Source organism: Chamaea fasciata, unplaced genomic scaffold, assembly GCF_029207755.1.
Source record: "Chamaea fasciata isolate MVZ Bird 193981 ecotype frontalis unplaced genomic scaffold, bChaFas1.0.hap1 SCAF_10, whole genome shotgun sequence".
In the NCBI taxonomy this organism is placed as follows: domain Eukaryota; kingdom Metazoa; phylum Chordata; class Aves; order Passeriformes; family Sylviidae; genus Chamaea; species Chamaea fasciata.
In genome coordinates, this window is record NW_027094095.1 from 30,020,432 (window position 1) to 30,040,611 (window position 20,180).

Consider the following 20,180-nt stretch of genomic DNA (forward strand, 5'->3'; position numbering starts at 1 on the left):
GCCTTCAAAATTATCTTTTTTCCTTTGAGTTATTCAGCGATTTTTAACACTTCGTATGTTTGATGTTTTTTTCTTTAGTCTCAGCAAGGCAAAGTTTTTGCAGGCTTTGACTATGCTAAAGATAGGATTTTGATAGAAAAAAAAAAAAAAAAGTGAGGTAAACTGAACTTAATGTGAAAATGTTATCAGACGTGGTGTAAGGTGTAGCCAGCCAAAAAACCTGGCTATTTGCCTTCTGTGTAAAAGGTAATTTAAAAAAAAAAAAAAAAATTACAACAAAACTAATTAGCAGATATTCTAATGCAAGAAAATGTTGCTGTTAGTAAAGTTTCTTCAATATGCCAGAAAGCAGATGGTGGCAATGGAATAGCGTTTTCTTTTGCCAGCTTTTCTATATGCTTTCTAAACCTGCAAGAGCTTTTGCTATTCAGTATTCAAATTTCTGACACTCTATGATCTTTTTCATCTTAAAACAGAAATAGAAACTGAAACTTAAAAATGTAATCAAGTCAAGCTGTCTGTTCATCAGATCATAACCATGGCTTTAAAAGTTTGATTAAAATTTCGTCTACGCAGCGTAGTTACGGGTTTGGAGAGCTCTGGACTTTTCTGGTTTTAAATTCCTTCCTCAAAATTTAGATTTGCAGCACTGGGACCGAGTGAAAATGGATTTTAGGTTGCATTTTCAGAGTCAACATATTATGCTGAATATTTTTTCAGGGGGCCAAGTATATATATATGTGCCTAGCTCTTTCCTATATTTATAATGATCCACTGTCCTTTGAGGTGTAGATATAATTCTGCTTCTCCATGATTTATGGTGGTTGTACCTCAGATTTTGCTGTAACTCACACCGAGCCTGCAGGATGTTACTTCTCTCCAAGTTTTAACTTTCTCTTCCACTTGCATGGCTTACAAACACAGCAGAAACACAGACCAAGTAGGCTGCCTACCAAAAGGCTGCTTTTTTTTCTGCCCGAGTCTGTGGTGTTGATGCCAACATGATACTGATGCAACAAAACACGTCCCGATTTTTATGGTAATTCTCAGTTCTTCTTCGCAGTCTACAATATTGTGAGAGTAGAAACAGATCCACGGAGCAACAATCAGTGGCAATTCTTTGTGGGCAAAACCTTTTGACTTTACACTTGGAGAAAGGCTTCGGGCTGATGGCAATATTTCTGCAATTATTTGGGGGGAAAAAAAGGCAAAAGGAAGAGAGAAAGGGAACTATCGAGCAGCTTTTTCTGCCGTATAATTTTATATATCTATGTATTTTTGCCAGCAGTTTAATTTTGTATATAGCTTAAGAAAACCTGAAATGGAAATTTTTCACATGCCACGTTGAACTCCTCGCAGTGCACAGAACAAGGAAAAGACATCTGCCAGAAAAAGGAGAAAAAAAAAAAAAAGAAAGAAAAAAAAATTTGGCCACTACAACCAAATATGTACTTAAGAGGGACTGAAATGAGAGCCAAGAGGAAAAGTGTCAGGTACATCAAAATAAAAGAGTTGTGAAAACGGGACTGCAAGTGTAGATCCACAATAAAAAAATAGTACCTACACTTAGCTTAGACTGCCTCATGTGTAACTTGATATTAATCTGCTATTGACAGAATCTCCATGGAATATTAGTTCATCTTTTGTTTATTTCTTGAATAGACTCGCATATTTTTATTATCAACATCGTTTTTCCCTGTGTGAAATAGAATAATCCTGAGTAGGGAAAATGGGCCCATTCTTTGAGATACTAGCTCTTTCCAAGTATTCTTCACTCTGTTGGATGTATAGATTCCTAGTTGAGTTTTTGGTTGAGTACAGGAAAATTTTGCGCTTGTCCTTTTGAGAAAAGAGAAGCAGGAGAGATTGAAAAAGGAGGAGGAGGCTAGGGCTCCTGCCCAATTTGTTGGTGTGGTGAAGGTTTTTCTTTGTTTTTGCTGGCTGATGAAACCTCGAATAGCTGAGGCTGGAGAGACCTCAGGAACAGGCGTGGACTGAAATGCGGGAGCGCTCTGATGGTCTCCACAAACGGCGGGGTCATCTGTGTGGTGTTAGAATGGCCAGCCCCGGAAAGCAGTTTGTGAAGCGCGTCAAGCTTGTTGTGAAGCGTCTGCTCGTTATTTGGCTTTTTGATGGAGGGCAGTTTTGAAAAAAATCTAGAGATCCTCCTTGGGCGTGACCTTGTAGCACCGCGCGCCTTGGCCGGAGGAGAGGCGCCAGCTCGCCAGCTCCTGCTTGGGATAAAGGATGAGGATGGGCACTGACGCCAATAGCCTGGGAATACGCAGCTCCCCGCCTAGGGTCCCGAAAGGATGAGTTTGTCACAATAAATAAATAACAAGGGGATGGTGGGGGATAGAGATTAATTGGGTGGCTGTACGACCGCCAATGGAGTCTCACCATATGGTGGACATAATCCTGCTTTGCTGATGTTGGTTTTCTCACCAGGGTAAAACTGCACAAAAGCAGAACCTGGGGTCTTTGACCAAAGCTACCAGATCTGCTCATCACACAGGCTCGTCTGCACTTGCCTTTGTACGTGAGGTCAGGCATTGCAAACCCAGCTATTTAGTCGCCCTGAATACTATTGTTGCTATTGCTAAGATAGAAAATACTCTAAGTAATCTAAATGATTTCTTGTTCTTCAAAACACCTAATGAGAAATAGGAAGGAAAGTGAAACAGAAGCTGAGAGTGGCTGGAAATATCCCCTTCTAGGTGACTTTGGATCCACTCTACCAAGTAATTTTCTACATAACGTGGTTGAAGACTTCCTAAGTGAGCACTGCCATTGCCATTGTAATGGCTGCATTGGTGGGAGGGAGATTTTATTATCCAGAGCTCAAGAGCCTGGCCCTGTGCTTTTTACCCCTTTCAGTAACTCTGCCTCTCAAGGTAAATCACTTAACCTCTATGTGCCTCCTTCATCCCTGCATAAAGTGGGCATAGTTATGCTCACCTTTCCCACAGAGGTGTTGTAAAGCTTCGCTTAATGTTAATAAGCTGTTTTAATTTTCGGGATAAAAGGATGTTCTATAAATACACATTAGAAGTAATAATAGTTTTAATGTGCGCCATTATTTTATAACAGTGCTTTTCTAGTTTTAGAATTTTTTTAGTGGTTTGAAATTATTGCAGGATCAGTTTTTGTTAATTAAAGATTGACACTCGGGCAAGATTTGTTGAATTGTTCTATAAATCCGGGTCCGTGTGCACTGAGCATGCCCAGAGCTGTGCTCACCTGCACTTTGGGATCATCAGGACGGCCCTTTGGCTTTTAAAACAACTCTTTGATGCATGTGCTCAGAAGTTTGATGGCTTCTAAATAGAATGGTTCAAATATTTCAAAGCACTTGAGATTCGTATAGTGTGAAGCAATTTAAAATTATTGTACTGCAATTAATTTTAAATAACTGAGCACTGCATATGTCTAGAAACCCATACAGATCCAAATGGAAGCTCTCTAAAAATTGAAATGATTCAATAAATTTAAATCACTCTGAAGAAATGGATGTAAGTACTGTAAATCATTTTGTGAGGGGGATAAGCAAATTTTTTGCAAGTGAATCTGAGGGTAGAGACTCTAATTAGATTTTTTATTTTGGGGTTTATGATGATGAAATGTAGGTTAATATATATTTCCTAGGGATATGAGGGCAGCTCTTGTTGATCCATATGGTTTCTTTTAGCTCTTACATAGGCTGCTTTTTTTTTTTTATTTCCCAAGATTACAGAAACTTAGCAATCCAACTTTGCACATATTTTTTTTCCATTACAAATATCTTTCCCTCCAAATCTGTATAAAAAGACATGAGAAAAATATTGGTCCACAGCTAGAAATGCCAAGTGTATTTTTAAATGCAGCTAAAAAAAAAACCTAAAAACCCTGCAGAATTAAAACCCTGTGCGGCATGGAAGCTCACATTTTGTGGAGCTGGGCTGCTCAGTCAATATGAATTTTTATATGACTCCATCACTGATTCAGGTACAACCTGTATCTGCAGGTACCAAAGTGGATTATTCCCTGATAGCTGTTCGTTAGCTGAGAGCATGTTCTCTGTCCTTCCCTTACAGATGTATTAGAAAGATGCTATCTCGTTGTAGGGAGGCTGCTAAAAATATTGATGCGAGACCTATTGGAAAGTGATGCCATTTCCATTGGCTCCAGCTCAGCTCCAGGAAAATCCGCGTGCCGCTTCCTCCTCTTGTTGCCGCGCCGCGCGGGTGCGTGCGGCTCCTGTGCCGTGCTCCTGGCTCTAGGGTTGCAGTTCTTCATGAGTGCCAGGGCCAGAAATGAGAAATTAGTGCTACTCTCCTGACCCTTCCGTTTCACTCTGTCCCCAGCAGCCACAGGAAAAATGGGACAGCGTGGTTGCTCCTCGTGCGAGCGCCCGGCGCTGCTCTTGGCACGAGAGCGCTTCATCCGGAGACGTGGCCACCACTTGGCAAAGGGCTCCTGAGGGTCTGACCACTGGTGTCGAGGTGTCCCGGGTCCTCAGAGTGCGACAGAGCCCTTGGTGGCTGAGGAGCCGCTCTGCCAGGCTACTCCTGGGCATTGCGGTCTGGGGAGGGAAATTATTTCTGGATTTTGTCCATGGCTGGTGGGCTCTTCCTGGCTGGAGGAGCCACGGAAAGCCAGAGGGGCCCCTCAGCAGGGTCTTCCTTAAGGCCTTACCTTACTTTTAGACAGTTGTCATTATCTTTGTCTAAAGGTCATGGCTAAATTGAATAAAAGGAAAGCTGTGTGTTCCTGTCGATGCACAATGGCAGTATTGACTTTCGTAATCCAGTTTGCTGAGGGGTGAGAGAATTAAATTAGATATCTAAGCACAGAAATTGAGAGCCTTTGAAAACAAAGATAAGGAGACAGCCTGTATTTTCCTTTTCCTGGGAGCTCTGGGCTCAAGATTTTGCAGGTGTGTCATCTGATCCATGGCTTGCATCGATCAAAACTGTGCCAATGCATATTTAATTAGCAAGGGGACCCTGGATGCATTATGGCCATCATCCCTATATTGAATGGACTGTCAGACTTTCTGAATGCCTCCCCACCCCCCCGCTTCGTTGTTTGGGGAGCTTCTGCATTTTGTCTGAGCAGCTAAAAGTTTCTTTGTTTTTAGCTGGTGATGCATACAGCACCACTGAGGAGAATACAAACAAGTAAAGTCCTAAAGTGTTTATTTTGTCTAGGAAAAAGGGCTGAACCAATTTGAATCCTTTGGGTAACGGATTTTTGTATCTCTTGGAATTAAAAAAACACAGTCGCACGATGTTTACTTTAAGAATATTTTATTATAACAAATAAAATCTGTGCTGTGGGATTTCTTAAGGAAGCCTTTGATGACAATTTGAATTAAGTCAAAATTAACGTTTGCTACTGCAAAGGAATAAATAGAAAATGTTCCAGAAATGAATCAGTAAGCAGGAATCAAAGGCTGTAAACTGTTTTAAAAACAAACATTTAGAAGTGAATCAAATACTTGTTTGTAATATCAAGGAACAAATATGGGAATACACAGATTCCCCACATTCTAGGCTATCACACGATAGCAGTAAATCATTTATGGGCTTGTGAGAACAAAGAAAGTTGATTTAAAATGAAACCATTTTGATACAGCTTTAGGGTCTCGCAGCCTCTCGGTGAAGTTTCGCGTTCTTATTTCCAGCGAGGAGGGAAGTAACGGGGAATTTCTGCAGCCAAAAAAAAGTTAGGAGGGGAGTTGTGGAGATCTTTGTTTGCGTCCACCTTGGTACAAAGCCGGCCCAGCAGACAGAGTGTTGCCTGATAAACAGATGTAATACACAAAGTCTGCTTACAATACCGAGCAACAGACTGTGGGCACATGTTTTGGGCTCATTCAAACTCATCAGCATAGTCTAGCTGCCTGTTTTGTTGCTAGTCTGCTTATGGGCTAGCTTAGGAGCGTCTTACTGGTGAAGTAACAAGAAGGGGGTTTTTTTTGCCACAAAAGTTTTGTGGCAGGGGCTGATGGGAAAATCATTTGCATACATCTTGTTACAAAGGCTGACTACTTCCTGGCTTAGACAAAGTGTTGCCTGATAAACAGACTTAACACACAAATGTCTGTCTGGAATAAACAACAGCAAGCTTTGATTTACATTTCCATTATCAAAGATAATCTCTTTCCCAGTGTACAGGAATTAAGAGTCCTCGCCTTATTTAAAAAAAAAAAAAAAACCCAGAAAAAAAACACCCCAGGCTGGCACCACAGGGATTTTACCAGTGCAGAACCTCATTGGGGAGCCGTGGGGATGGGGTGTACGGTGCAGGGGTATGGAATAAAACTGGGAATCTGGTGTAGGCGTGTGCATGTGGGATGATGAGGCGGATAATGAAGAACTCTGAACTCCCTGTAAAAGTTGACTGGAAAGCAATGGCTGGAGTAGAATGGAGAGCCAGGCCTTCCTTTAAAGGAATCCTAGTAGCCACCAAAATCACCGTAAATAATAATTGTAGCCTATATGGAGTGACTCCTATGTGTTTATATTATAATGTATAATGAAGGGAAAGTGAGTGTAAAAAAGCCCCAGTCCTGGTGCTGGTTTCTGTTTGTTAATCCCGTAAGCTCACCACATAAGACTGTATATAAAAGAGCATGATTTCGATTTTTTTTTAATGTATATAAATCTTTGGTAGAATCCATGCCCAAAATTATAGATGAAAAATTTATTGCATGAACACAACCCAGCCATATAAATTTTTTATTACAAATAGGGCTCTGAAACTTGAATAAAATATGTCAGTTTATTATACAGTATTCCCCCCACCCCCAAAACATGATATGAATGGAAAATTTAACTTGTGCACTTCTGTGGTGCTTCTGCGAGGTGCTGGGCTGGTGGTGGAGGAGAGGAACCTGCTGTATTTCACTGCAGAGCAGGCTCAGCATGGGCAGTGGCAGTGCTGCCTTGCTCATCTGGCATCGCTGGTCGTTTTTTTCCTGCACTATGCAGGGATCACCTTTACTGTTTCCAGGATAGATGTGTCTGCACCTGTGGTAGCTCGCGGGCTGCTCAGAGGCTCAGGTTCTGCTGGGGAGCGGCCCTACAGAGGTAAAAAATGATCTTGGCACCCATTCACTGGGTTTGAGCAAACCAGCAGACAATAAAGAGGGTCACTGCCACCCCAGTGAAATCCAGGCTGGATTCAGCCTGCCCTGGAAAACACGGCGTGTTTTTGGGAGCGCTCCACAAAGTGTCCCGTCTCTCCTCAGCCAGGTAACCATGGAGTGGTTTAGCACTGGGAAGTGCCATAGCACTTGAAAGAGGCTCTTTTGGTGGAGGAGTGCAGCAACACTTTACTGTCTGTGTCACGGTCTACAAAAAAGAACAACATTGTCAGTCTGTTGACATTGGTCCTGTCCACGGGCCAGACTTTCCTGGGAAGGTTTTATTCTTTCCAAACAATGGAGCGCTCCCTTCCAGTGCCGCCAGCCCTGCTTCCATGCAGCCGCCGTGCAGCCCAGCTGGAGCTGTGCTCCTGCTGCAGCTGAAAAGGAAAACTGCAGCCTGGGAAGTCCAGAGCTTCCATCCTGGAGCTGGAGGTCCCTGCCTGCATAGGGTTTGGGATCAGGCAGATCTGGGGCTCGGTCGTGCTGGGGTAGCATATGGTTAAGGAACAGATCCAAAGAGGAACAGAGAAGAGAGACGTGATAGGAAAAGCTACTTTGAAAAACTAGCCTGTTTTGTTGTTTGAGGGTTTGTTGTTTTGTTTTGTTTTTTTTTCCCTTTCTCCCTTAATCATAGTTGATTTTTGGAAGTAGAGAGTAAAATAGTTTCAACATGTTTTTTTGATCCTGTTTGCCATGGCTGTGGTTGATACCAGATCCCCTTGAGCTTCTCTTGACCAGTAACCTTGAGCCCAGTGCACAGACTCACTCAAACCCCAGTTAGCTCAGGGTTAAAAATTCCAACCACTAACTTTTCTCTAACTAAAAAACCCCCCAAATAAAACCCATTGTGCTATTCAAGGTTAAGCTTCCTTAAACATAAAACTAGATTCCTTGGTGATTTTTTTTTTTTTTAATCAGCAATCTTAATAGTGGTTCCTCACTATAATATTTCCAACTCCATCTGAAATCATTTAAATCCTCCCCTTAATAACATGCACTTTATTGTAATATACAGATTCTTTGGCTTCCTACCAGCCTTAGCTTAAGGCACCAATGAAATTCGTTGCCGCAGGGGGCCGTGGATTCAAGAGGGGCTCGCATCTACTGTATATTTTGTTTTGTATGTTTTCCAATGGCTCTAATTATTGCAGGTGGTAGAATTTAACTGGCAGTGTTGTTGCTAAAGAAAATAGGCATAAAGTGTATACTGTTTTGCAGAGTGGCTATCAAATATATAGAAAAAAGAAAATCAAATGAATTGTTAAACCGCTCTATAGTAAGTGATTTTATTGATTTAATGCAAATGCTTATGAAAACGATCTTCCATTTATATCAATTATGTATGGGCAAAAATTAATTTATTCCTCCGGTCACCTGTTTGGCTAACTGACTCAGCAGGACAGACATTCCCCCTCCTGTTGTAGCCGAGCCCGCAAAACACTAAGCGTTCAGAAAACTGGAATTTGAAAGTTTCCATGTGCAAAACAACAAAAAAGCCCCGACAGGAGTGAGTGCCAACTGCTGAAAAAGCAGAGAGCGAGCGGTGGAGGCTGAGCAAGACTCCCTCGTCCTAGGCAAGACTGTAAAACACAACGGCTCTGATTTTGCCAATCCCTTAACCATGTGGCGGCACATTTATATGTGCCGGATCATCTGCGGCATCTGAATAAAATCAGGGAAGCAAAATTCTGCATATAAACATTTTGGCTAAGTGCCTCAACTCAGTCTTCTTATCTGGGGTTTCCACAAGATGCCACCTTGCATAACAATGCTGAGCACATGCTTGCCCAGTCCATGTTTTCGGTAGCCTCCCGTGATCCCCACCACAGGATTGAGTGGCTTTAATTCTGCTTCATCCTCCGTTTTACTGCCCTGTGCCTCTCCATGAAGAATAGTGCTTAAAGCTGTGTTGTCTTTTCCTGGGAAATTAATATTTAATTTCAGCAGAAGGGGCGGGTTGCAGGGAAGCAGAATTAGGAAAAACGCTATTGCCGGAGCCGAGGTGATAAAAGGAGAAAGTTAAAGATCCAGCGTGCAAACAAACGTCCTAGGGCCAGTGGAGCCCCTCTTGTGCCACTAGCCTTGGTGTTGGAAAAGCAGGACTCGAGGCAGACAAAAGTACTTTGTTTGTTTCTCCCAAGCCAGGAGCAGCTCGGGCTGCGTGTGCTGCCCACCGGCTGCAGGGCTGTGCTGGAGCCAAGGTGCCAGCGCTGAGCCCGGCTCCCGCGGCCGCCACCGCGGCCCTCTCGCGGCCTCCCTGGGTCGTTCCAAATCTTAGGGAAGGGAAACATGCTCCCAGTCCCACATTGCAGCGGGAACTTCTCCAAATCTATAAATTTTTTGCGGAATTCCAAGCCTACTTGAAACACAAAGCCCAAACTCTGATCGAGCCATGGCTGGCTGGAGGGAAAGAAAAACCTAAAAAATAAGCAAAAGGCTAATGCCTGCCCTGTAAAATGAAATCCATTCAACGTTGACTTTGAATGTTAACTAAATATTTTACATTCCTAATATTTTACCTTTGTTTCTACCTTTGCGGCATCGGAAACGCGAAACTTCTTGCCAAAATCCAGAATACAACAGCATTGTGAGTGTTACCCCCATAGTGTATCTGCTGGCACTGATATCAGCTTCAGGGAGAGATTATTCAGAAACCAATATTTAAAACAAAATTGCAGAAGTGAGGATATTTTTTTTTTCTCTGAGCTTCATTGGTGAAATTATTAAAAATAGTAAATACAAAAGAGAGAAAAAAATGATTCTGGGACACACTGGCTATATATCACTTTTTAGGGGATTTAATTGATTTTAAATAGAAGTATCATGACTGAAGCTTTCTTTGCTAAATATTCGGAATGTTTATATTCTGAAATTTCTCAAGTTTTGTTTTGTGAGCACTTTTTTTTACTTGTAGTTTCTAATTTATACAAGACTGTCCTCTAAGCTTCTGAATGATACCTAAAGCAGACAGTCAGCAGGTAAAAAAAAAAAAAAAAAATTTGAATATTTAAAATAGGCATTTTCTTTATAGTGCTCTGTGGTAATTAAAATCTTCATTTGCTTAAAAGCAAGGAACCTTTTTAAAGCAATAAATTAGCATTGCTTGACCCAAGGTCACTAGTAGTACTGCTTCTTCCAGCACTATTAATACCTCAAAGAAAAAGAAGGGGTGGTGTTATGACTCTGTTGCAATAGAAGTAAGATTTTCAATTTAATCACAGTTAAGTGTCGTGACCTTTTGATCTTGCATTGACTTCTCACTGAAATGTGGTCAAATTTCAGACAGCTAATTCCAAACTCTGCAAAGTCAAGGTGAAGTCAGAAAATGTGTTTGCCACGATGAGGGGTGGTGTTGAGGCATTGGCAAGTGGTTTCATCGCCTAAATTTTGTTTCACAATGAAAACTTTTTCTACAGGATCAATAAATTACAGAACGATTTCTGGGGAAAGGAAAAAACAAAGGTATTGATTGCAAAAACTAGTAATTTGAGGCATTTCTTAAAAAATATTTTTTCCCACAGGTAAAGGGACTTTTTTTTTTCCAGTTCATAGTAACAGAAATAATTAAGAAGGAAAATACTATTTGACTAAAGCTTCTACTAAGAATAATTTTTGGATTAAAGAGCGATCATCTTCACATGAAGTAGAATTAATAACGTGTAAAAAATGCAAAACACTCGTATTTACACATACCCTTTTATAGGTCATTTTATTATTTTAGGCAAATAAATTGTGCTCGTTGGAGAGTGTTAGCTGGGAGTTTGTGGAATAACTTACCCAAGTTCTAAAGCAGGTCATCCAGTATCTGGTCTCACTTCCCCCACTGCAAATCACCACCAGCAACCGTGCATTTTAGGGATCTTGTGGTGCTGTAACCACTCCGAGAGAACGCCAAAAAAAATCAGCTCTTCCCTCAGTTTTGCAGATTTCGTTCCAGAAATGTGTAGCCAACAATCTCCACGACTATGTAGGGTTGCTAAGCTACCTTTCTATGCTTGCTTGGAGATATGTTTTGAGACTTTACTATGTGTTGGAGTAAGGCTCTGGTTTGTATACAACATAGAGGCTGCATTATAAAAAACATGTAGGAGAGTCGTTTAAATATGCCTTCTTTAAAAAGAAGGATTCTCAAAGCTTAATTTATGCCAACACACACCCCGAGCACTCTGTGTAGTGCCATAAACAAGATTCCCTTTTTTAAAATTTTTTTATATATATATATATATATATAATTTTTTTTTTTTTTTTTTTTTTTTTTTGCTAGCAAACATATTACCTAGGCACGGGACTTTTGCATTGTCATGTCCTAGTGCAACACTCCTGTCCTCAGTTTGTACTCTCAGCCTTTTGAGGAAGTCTGGCGCCTCTGATCTATTTTCCACAGCAGACCCTGTAATTTTTGGCTGTATTTTATGTTTTTCAGATTCAAGTCAATCTGAAAGTCCCAGCCAGCCAAGTGAAGCTGATATTAAGGACCAGCCAGAAAATGGTAAGTTCTTACCTGCTGCTCCTGCTTTGGGATATTAAAACAGCCCATATTTATAAAGATTTTTTTTTTTCCCCATGTCTAATATAAAAAGATGATTCAGAAGAATTGACATGGGATGGCTACAAAAAGGTTGTGCACTCTCCTCACAGTTAAAACACTACTGTTTCACTAGTCTAAGGTAGCATTTCCTTGTCCAGTCCTGGAGAGAGCCTTTTTTTTTTTTCCCCCTTAAAAATTAATTTTAATTAGGGAGATGCCATTAAAGAGCCTGCTGTATGCAACCCTTATCCTTATTCCTCCATAGCAAAAGCTTTTTGGGCCTTGATTCATGACCTTCAGGGGAGTAGATACAACAGGAAGACAAATCAGGGAGGTTCAGCTACAGCTCCTTGGTGCTTCTCTCCATCTTCTCAAGTGGCAGTGGCTGGAGTTGTAGCTGCAGAAGGACTGGGACTTTTGGGAAAACTCATATTCTCTGGACCAGGACAGATTCAAAGTAGAAGCAATGGCTTCCACCGAGCCAATGGCTTGCTTTGTAAAGCAGCCTGGAAAAAAAAAAATCATTCAAAAATAGTGGATTTCTGTGGGGACTGTTTGTGAAAAGATGACTATGTGTGTAAAGGAACAGCTTCTCTTCCTTTTTGTGTTTAGCTAAGGTAGACCTCAACAATTTTTGTTGGCCCATTGGCAACTGAGTTTTGTTTTACTACTTATATTTAGGACTTAGAATAAGGAATGATTATTAGTAGTAGTTTTTCTTGACTTCTTTTATCTATAACCAGAACTTTTTTTTTTTTTTTCCAAATATGACCCAAATGTAGATTGGGTTATCCACTGTACTTGGGGTCTACTCTGCATACACAGAAAAGAATTTGTGTGGAGGTTTATGCCTCTAAAGCCCTGTCACCATTTCTGGGGTGTGTAAATCCATTCTGTAGTAACACACGTGTGAGTTCCCTTTCACAGAGCAACTAACTGCTTTGCCTTAAACCCCTACAGCTGTGTGTGTGTTCCGTGGATGTTTTGGGGGCTTCAGCAGCAGCCAAAGAAGCTGCAAGGGACAGTGAGGCTGAGGGGCTGCATTCACACCTGCACTGCTTTGGGGTTAGGGTTTAAACAAGGGATAATATTCAGGGAAGAAGAGGTTTAGATACATTAAAACTTTTAAACTACCAGCATGTGTCCTAGGACATGGAACATAGGGCTCATTGGGCTAGCGAGATTTTGGCTATTTGGGCTCCTTTATTTTCCTTCCATTAGATGTGAGAGGTTTCATATTTTGATAGATCTTGCGCTGTTCATCTCTAAACATAGCATCTTAAAACATTGCTGTTGTTTCTGAAAGACAGCGCCTAATTTCCCTTATCAATCCTGTTCACAGAAATTCTAATTTGTAGCCAAAGGATTGCAAGGTTAAGAGAAGAACTGACTAAACTGTGATTTTTGTTCTGCCAATTCTGCTATTTTTTTTTTATGGGGAATATGTTGCCTGTGTTTATTAAATCATATTTTAATTTAGAATGTATTAGGCACCAAGCATGTTATTATTTCATGTTTAGATTATATTCTTTTGCAGCTATTAAAGCACAGTTCATCTTACCCTGCAGTTTCTCAGTCTTTAACAAAGCTTGCTACTCAACAACTGCCCCGAAAAGCAGCAATGTCAGTGTTTAATAATGTAGAATCTGTAAGAGCCTAGTGAAATGAAATATCTCTGATTTGGAGCCTGAGTCTTCTCTGTAAAACAATCTTTTAGTGAATTCTTGGAACTTTGCTGGTGACCTGCAAAAGGTACTTTTTTTTAATTATTTTTTTTTAATAAACAGGAAAAAGGAATTTTTTTTTCTCTTCTTTTTTTCTCAGTTTTACTGGAGGGGTTTTTTTTTTCCCCACCACAGCAGCAGCCTCCTCACTGGTTCTGCACCTTCTGCAGGGCGTGTGTGGGAGATTTTCTAAGCCAGAGTGTTGGCCCTGAAGGGCTGGTTCCCCCCGGGCTGGCACTGAGCTCCTTCCCAGCACACACAGCCCCCAGCTCCGGGGTACCCGGCGTAGATCAACACAGATCTGCAGCTCTTATCTCCTGGACGTGAGGATGAAAGCAAAACTGCAGGCTTTATAAAATGAAAAACTGCACGCACAGAAACGGACACAATAAATCATATTAACTGCGTTGTTCTACACTTGCTGTAGACCCACTTCCACAGGGCCTGATCCAAATCCCTGCGGAGTCAATGGGAGGCTCGTAATTGATTTTACTGAGAGTGGGAATGAGCCCACACAGAGAGGAAATTTTTTTTTTTTTTTTCCTTTTGGAATCGAAGAAAAAAATAGAATCGTGAATACTCTTATTCCCACTGATGCCAACAGTGGAGTGACCAGATTGAGGGCAGATTTGGAAGCATTTTTGCATGTGTTTCTGGAAGGCACAAAGAAGTGTATCGTTTCAGTGCTGCCTTTTCCATGCATGCATTCCTTCATTTTAAAAAAATAAATCTTTAAAGGCCTTGTGAGGGTTATACAGCCTCTCTACTTGCCTGTTAATATCCTTTCTGTTCCACTCCATAAATTCTAGAGCTATTTATTATACACATATATTTTGCATACCTTGAGTAATGTAGGTTCAGAAGGGTCAACTATACGGCCCTGAAAAAGAAGGCCTCCTACTACAGATTTTAATTTATCATTCTAAATTGTATGTGTTGTTTTGCAAAGCCTGTGTGTCTAACCTTCATTGCAGGGAAGTTCATGGGGGAAAAAAAAGCTTTCCTTTTTTAGAGCCACTCCTGGTTTCTTCCTGGTGGGCTTTGCTAGTTCACTTTTTGGAGCAGGGTCATCACAGACGAGGGAAGATGGTGACATCTTCTGCTCTCAGTGGCTTCAACACCAACTCTGGCCTTTCCCTCAGCCTTCATTAAGCCAGAATAGTTTCCAGCCAGTCATCCAGTCACCACTGCAAATATTTAACAGAAATATTAGGCATTTCATTATTTCGAGAGAGAGAGATGTAGCATGATGGCCATGAAAAGCCAACATGCAGGCGAGACAGGGCTCGTTGGTGCATGGATGGTCCAAGGTCCAGATGTTTTGTGCTGGAGCTGGGGGTAAAACTAACACAGGGTGTGCACAGTGCTGCTCTGTCACCATGGGAAACAGCTTTTTGGGGAGAGGCAGAAAATCCAGAATTCCTCTGTTTGTTATACGGGTGAGGAAATTTGCAGGAGGGCTAATGAAAGAGGCCAGCAACTTCATCTGAGAGGCAGGAACATTTTTTGATGCCCTGATATTTTGCTCAAACGAGGGATTTTTTTCTGACGAGCTGGGTGGAATACCCATGTGGAAAATTCCCCACTTTTGTAGTTGCCTAATGGTATGTAAAAGCTTCATTTCAGTTGGCACTGCAAAGTGATCTTGCAATTCACCCAATCAAAAAAAAAAAAAAAAGGAAAAAAAAAGGTTATTGATTTTAAAAGCTTGTTAAATGCACTGGTTTGGTGCTGTGTTTTATAAACAAACTAGTTTTCAGTGAAATGGGGATGACGAAACGGGTAGTCTGATGTGGTGAAGTGACTGCATGCCTGGGGATCATGAACAACTGAATTCCCAGCTCAGCACTGCTGTGGGCACTCTCTCAGGCTTTTATTCTCACTTTCAGTAGTGGAAACAGCTACCAGATAGATTTTCTTTTTGTAAGTAGGATTATTTTAAACTTTTGTAGGGAAACCTTTTGGTCTTTTTGTCTGCAAAGTAAGGATAGTTGCGATTCTGGCTTTCAGAGAATATTAAAAGTCGGATCCTGCTCTGCTCCATCAGAAGTTGAACTCTGGAGAAAGGCAGGGAGGATATAGCAGAGAGTGGTTAATAGCTGTGGCACAGAGCTGTGCTGCTGCTGTCAGTAAAAGGATGTCAGGCAGTGTTTGTGTTTGATGTGGTGGCACTGGTGAATTAATAAGTGCAGCGTAAAGGTGCACACGAGGTGTGCTGTGCAAAGCAGGAGAATGCTGTGTCATTTCTGACAGGCTGCTCGTGGCTCTCTGTGATTTGGTGGCTCAGAGTTGGTAGCACAGCACTTTGATTGTAGATGAGCGAGTTCTTTCTAAAGAAGTTGGTAAATTCTCCCATTTCAAGTGAGCAGGGCAGCATTCGTTATTACAGCTGATAACAAACGTGTGCCAAATCCATTGCTCAAACAATTTCTGAAGAAGGAGAGGCATTTTTCTAAAAAATAAAAATGTGTTATGCCCAAACCAAATGCTTTTTAGCTTTAATGCAGTCTCACTGCTTTGAGCTGCAAGTACCTTAACAGCATTGTAGGAAATGAAAGGCACATTGTTCATTGAAACATTAAAAAAAAAAGAAAGAAAAAAGAAAAACAATGATGCACCGTAACTCGCAGAACTTGTTTTTCAGCCCTACAGTAATTACACTGGACTTGTAAATATCATCTGTGAATTCTTTGCTTAAGTAGGGTTGGACTTGAGTGTTAAACCTTACAAAAATGTTTAAGTATCTGCTTACTTTTCCATGCTTAGAGACAGAAAGGAAGAATTTCTGGTCCTTGAGCTGTGGGGGAAAGAGAAGGCCACAGTGGGAACAAATGCAGGGGGAAGTTTCTTCTTCTGTAGGCAAAGCTGCCCATGGAAGACGTGATTCGGCTTTGGCTGAAAGGGAGGAGGAGATTATGGGTGGGAAGACCCCTCTGCCTAAAGTAACAGGCTGCAGAGTCCAGTCCCTCTGTGAATGCTTGCTTTCTGGTCCCAAATTTGGCATTCCAGGTAGTGGGATAGCTTTGGCCACTGGAAGCGGTGCCCGCCTGGCCCAAGGCTTGGGCACTCTTCTCACAATCAGAGTTCACCCTTCCAACCCTCATCCCAAGCAGAGAACGAGTAACTCTTTGTGGTTGTCCCCATCACTCAGCCAACGCTGCAGGTTAAATGGTAGGTGGGTGACATCCAGTTCCTTCCACAGCCAAATTTTTAACAAGGGGAAACGTTCCGCCTTCCAAGGCCGCCCCTTCTGCTCAGGCCATGCCTGATTTCTCGTCTCCACTGCTTCAGGTGGAGTCAGCTGCCTCACAGGCTTTCAGAGCTGCGACAGAGCTTGATGCCGGCTCACCAAGGAGGTGCTGGGGTTGTCGGGAGGCTCCTCTGTCCTTGGATAAGCCCCTCAGCTCCCACCTGAGGAGTGCAAGGGCACGAGCAGTCCTCTGAACACACAGTGCTGAAACTGGTTCTGTTAGAAAAATACGTGGTCTTAGATGACTTACATTCCTGAAACACCTCATTTTCAGGAGATAACTGAGCCCTGCAGAGAAAGTTTTCTCACAGTTGCAGCTGCAAAGGCAGTAATACAGTAACGGCAGCTTTTATTAACGTTCTTGTTCATGGGATTATTTGCATCAGAATCTTATAAATGCAAGAAGACTCTCCTCTCTTGTTTACAGAGCCACGCTGAGGAGTTATCACAGCCTGAGGGACTAATCTAAAATTAACTTACTTCAGAAAAAGCTTTTAAAAAAAAGCCCTTAGCATTTCCAATAAGGAATCTCATCGCTGGCGCTGAAGTCAGAGCTCCTGGTGATGTCAGCTTGTTTGCACCTTTGTAACTTGCCAGGACCAAATTCTGAACAGATTTGCACCCTTACGGATCACGTTGTCTGCTGACTGGGAACAGCAGTGGGGAAATTTGTCCAGACTTGGAAGCTGTGGCCGAGTCAGGGAGTATTGGTGGGGTTGGTCTTTTCTGGCTTCCCTGGGACTGGGCAGGATGGGCTGTTGACTCTAACAGAACCCATCAGCCAAGAAAGGTCTGATGAGGTCCAACCTATGTCTCATCACCCCCTGAGAGTGCCTGTAGGCAGCTCTGAGAGCCAGCGTTTCCCAAGGAAACAAAAGCAGATATGTCTGGTTATAAATTTAGCTTACGTGTGATGTAGTCTTGCATTTCCTTCATCTTGTTTCATTGCACTGCATTCCCAAAAAGAACTAGAAATACAGAATTTCAATCATAATTGAAACTTTGCAGCATCCAGGTGTATTTCCCATCCAGACTCATGACTGTCATGAAGAATCATCTGAACAATTAGGAAAGAAAACACCATTTTCCCCTATACTACCACGTTCTCTTTTGAGTCCAGACTCTGAAGCACAGTTACACCATTTCCAGGCTTTAGTGGGTCCTGTGGTAGGCTCAGGATTTAGCCTGCTTATCAGCGGCTGGCACTCTCTTGGGGGAATCCAGTGATGGCAAATGGCTCTTGCTGTCAGTCAGGCAAGAAATGGGGTCGTCAGTGGGATCAGTTGTGCAGCCTCTGCTGGGGATGGCTGGAGACCCTTCCCATCAGTGACCTGCAGTGCTTGAGGCTTGGGGTTTGACAGAGGACTTCAGTTTGCACTGCTGCTAACCATTAACCTTCACAAGCAAAGCATTCCCACAAAAAATTCATCCAAGGCGAGTATGACAGGAAATATTCAAAGCATGAAATGAATGCTTATAGCATGACAAAGCAGTGCTTGAAAGACATGAAATGTTCCTTACGCTTGGAGTGGCTGAGCACTGCAAAGGAGAGGAGAAATGAAAAGTGTGACTCCAGTATATATTTTTATTTCTCCATGTGTGTGTACAGAAGAAAGGCAATGAACCTTTCCAATGGATAAGGTGCATAAATACAACTGCTATTACTCTAAGCTGTTTCAAAAAAGTGATTTTTTTTTTATTCTGTTGCTCCGTCCCATTCCTTTCCGTGAATCATTATCCACGAGATAACAGCAAGGGCCATCTAGAGGGCAGCTTGGAAATGGGATGGCCAGGAGCAGCCTTTCAGGGAACTCTTGAGCTTCCCCTTTGCAGGGTCAAGGATTTTCCTTGTCCAGAGGGCACCTCAGTGTCCGGTGACTGCCCCTTCCTCTGTGGCAGCGCTGGGATGGGCAGGCAGCCGCGGCACCCCCATTCTACCCATGCCCCACGTTCCAGGACACAGCAGCTGGAGCTGTGAGCAACCACCAGCTTTCACTACGACTGTTTTTAATGTCTGTCTTCTTGAGAGAGTTGCTGTTTAATTAACAGCTGAGAGCTGGGTTGGGTCAGAGTAATTGCGGCCGCCGGAGCGGACCACAGGCTGAAGGATGCTTTGGAACACCACCCTGCCCACCAGGAAGCTGGGCACTTAGGGAAAGGAGTTTATTTGTGGTGTGGGCATCGTTTAATTTCTCTTGAGTGGAGAGGGGAGGTTTTTAGTGGAGAGAGGATGTGATGCCAAGGTCTGACTTACAAAACAAAACCCCAAACCTTTCTATTTGTCTTTCTATGTAAAAATTCCCTAATGCTCGGTAACGTAAGACAGGGGGAAAATTTTACTTGCAGGAGAATTGCCTTCCACAATAACCAAGAGAAAAAAAACACAAAACGCCCACACCAGAGCAGCATGATCCAAAATGTGAACTTTTTACGCCTCCCCAACCTTCTAGGTTAGGCTTCCAACCAAGTGATCTTTTATTATCAACATGATATACCCTTGACATAATTTGGCGCAGTAAAGCTTCTTCTGCTGAACTCGTGATTTCATTTACTAGATCTGATGAAAGTTCTGTGAACCACAGTAAAATGTGATAATTAGTAGTTTAATTCTTTTAGGGTGTGCGTATTAATTGAAAAGGCTTGAACTATAAATACAGGGCCTGTGGATAAAAGCCCCCTCTGAAATCAGTCACTTCCCCGAAGTATTCATTACTCCACATCTATTTAGGTGGTGCCTCTTTGTGGCAGTGAGTGGGAACCCTCCACTCAGAGATCACAGCAATGAAACCCGGGCTGGCTCACCGCTGCTCTCCTGACATCGGAAGTGCTCCCTGGCCAAAAATTTTGCCCTCTGTGGTCAAACCACTGGAAGTTAGAAATGTGTGCTGTGCTGTGTGGAGGAGCTGGGGAGGCGCTGGCTCCCTGCCTGCAGAAGTCAGAAGGGGATGAAGGCTTGAGGCAGAGGCAGTGGCAGCAGTGGGTGGGTGGGCGTCTTTCTGTTTTCCAACAAGTCCACCCAAAAGGATCAGAGATTCCCTGTGACTGCAGTCCCAGCCAGTCTGGCACTTCTTAGCAAAATGTACTTTTCCTCCCACTTACACACTTACCCTTCACTGTACCTGGACTGCCGGCACCTAAACTTCTGGGGGTGGCTTCAGCCAGAGTTTGGTTCGCTCAGATGGGAATGTCCAAGCACAGATAAGGCATTGCACTTTCCCCCTCACTCTCAGGTGTTCTTTTGCTCTGACTTCCTGGCCAGCACAGGAGGTGTTCTGTTGACTCCAAACCTTTTGAAATAGATCTATACACTACGGAAATGTGTGTCATTTTTTCACACCTTCCTCTGGTTTCTGCCTGTGGTGTAGTGCCTTTATGAATCTCGTGGTTTTATAGATAAGGTGATTTGCTTTCACATGGATCCAAACCTTCATACTCATACTTGGTTGGCACACTCAGAAGAAACCTGTATGTCTGCACAAATTGCAGATTCTTGGGTTAATCAGGTGCTTTCCAAGCGGCCTTAATTTTTTAAACCTGGAGTTGGGT

The 20,180-nt window shown here is 42.4% G+C and overlaps 1 protein-coding gene across 11 annotated transcripts in view; it reads left to right on the forward strand.

Moving 5' to 3' along the window:
- Window positions 1-20,180, forward strand: part of NFIA (nuclear factor I A) — a 250,817-nt gene that overhangs the window by 124,542 nt on the left and 106,095 nt on the right. For 10 of the 11 annotated variants that reach the window (XM_066192925.1, XM_066192928.1, XM_066192926.1 and 7 more), the window contains exon 3: window positions 11,556-11,621. The exons of the other annotated variant lie outside the window; for it this stretch is intronic. In XM_066192925.1, the coding sequence (XP_066049022.1) occupies window positions 11,556-11,621 (66 nt within the window). The remainder of the gene's footprint in view (window positions 1-11,555; window positions 11,622-20,180) is intronic. 11 annotated transcript variants of the gene reach the window in all.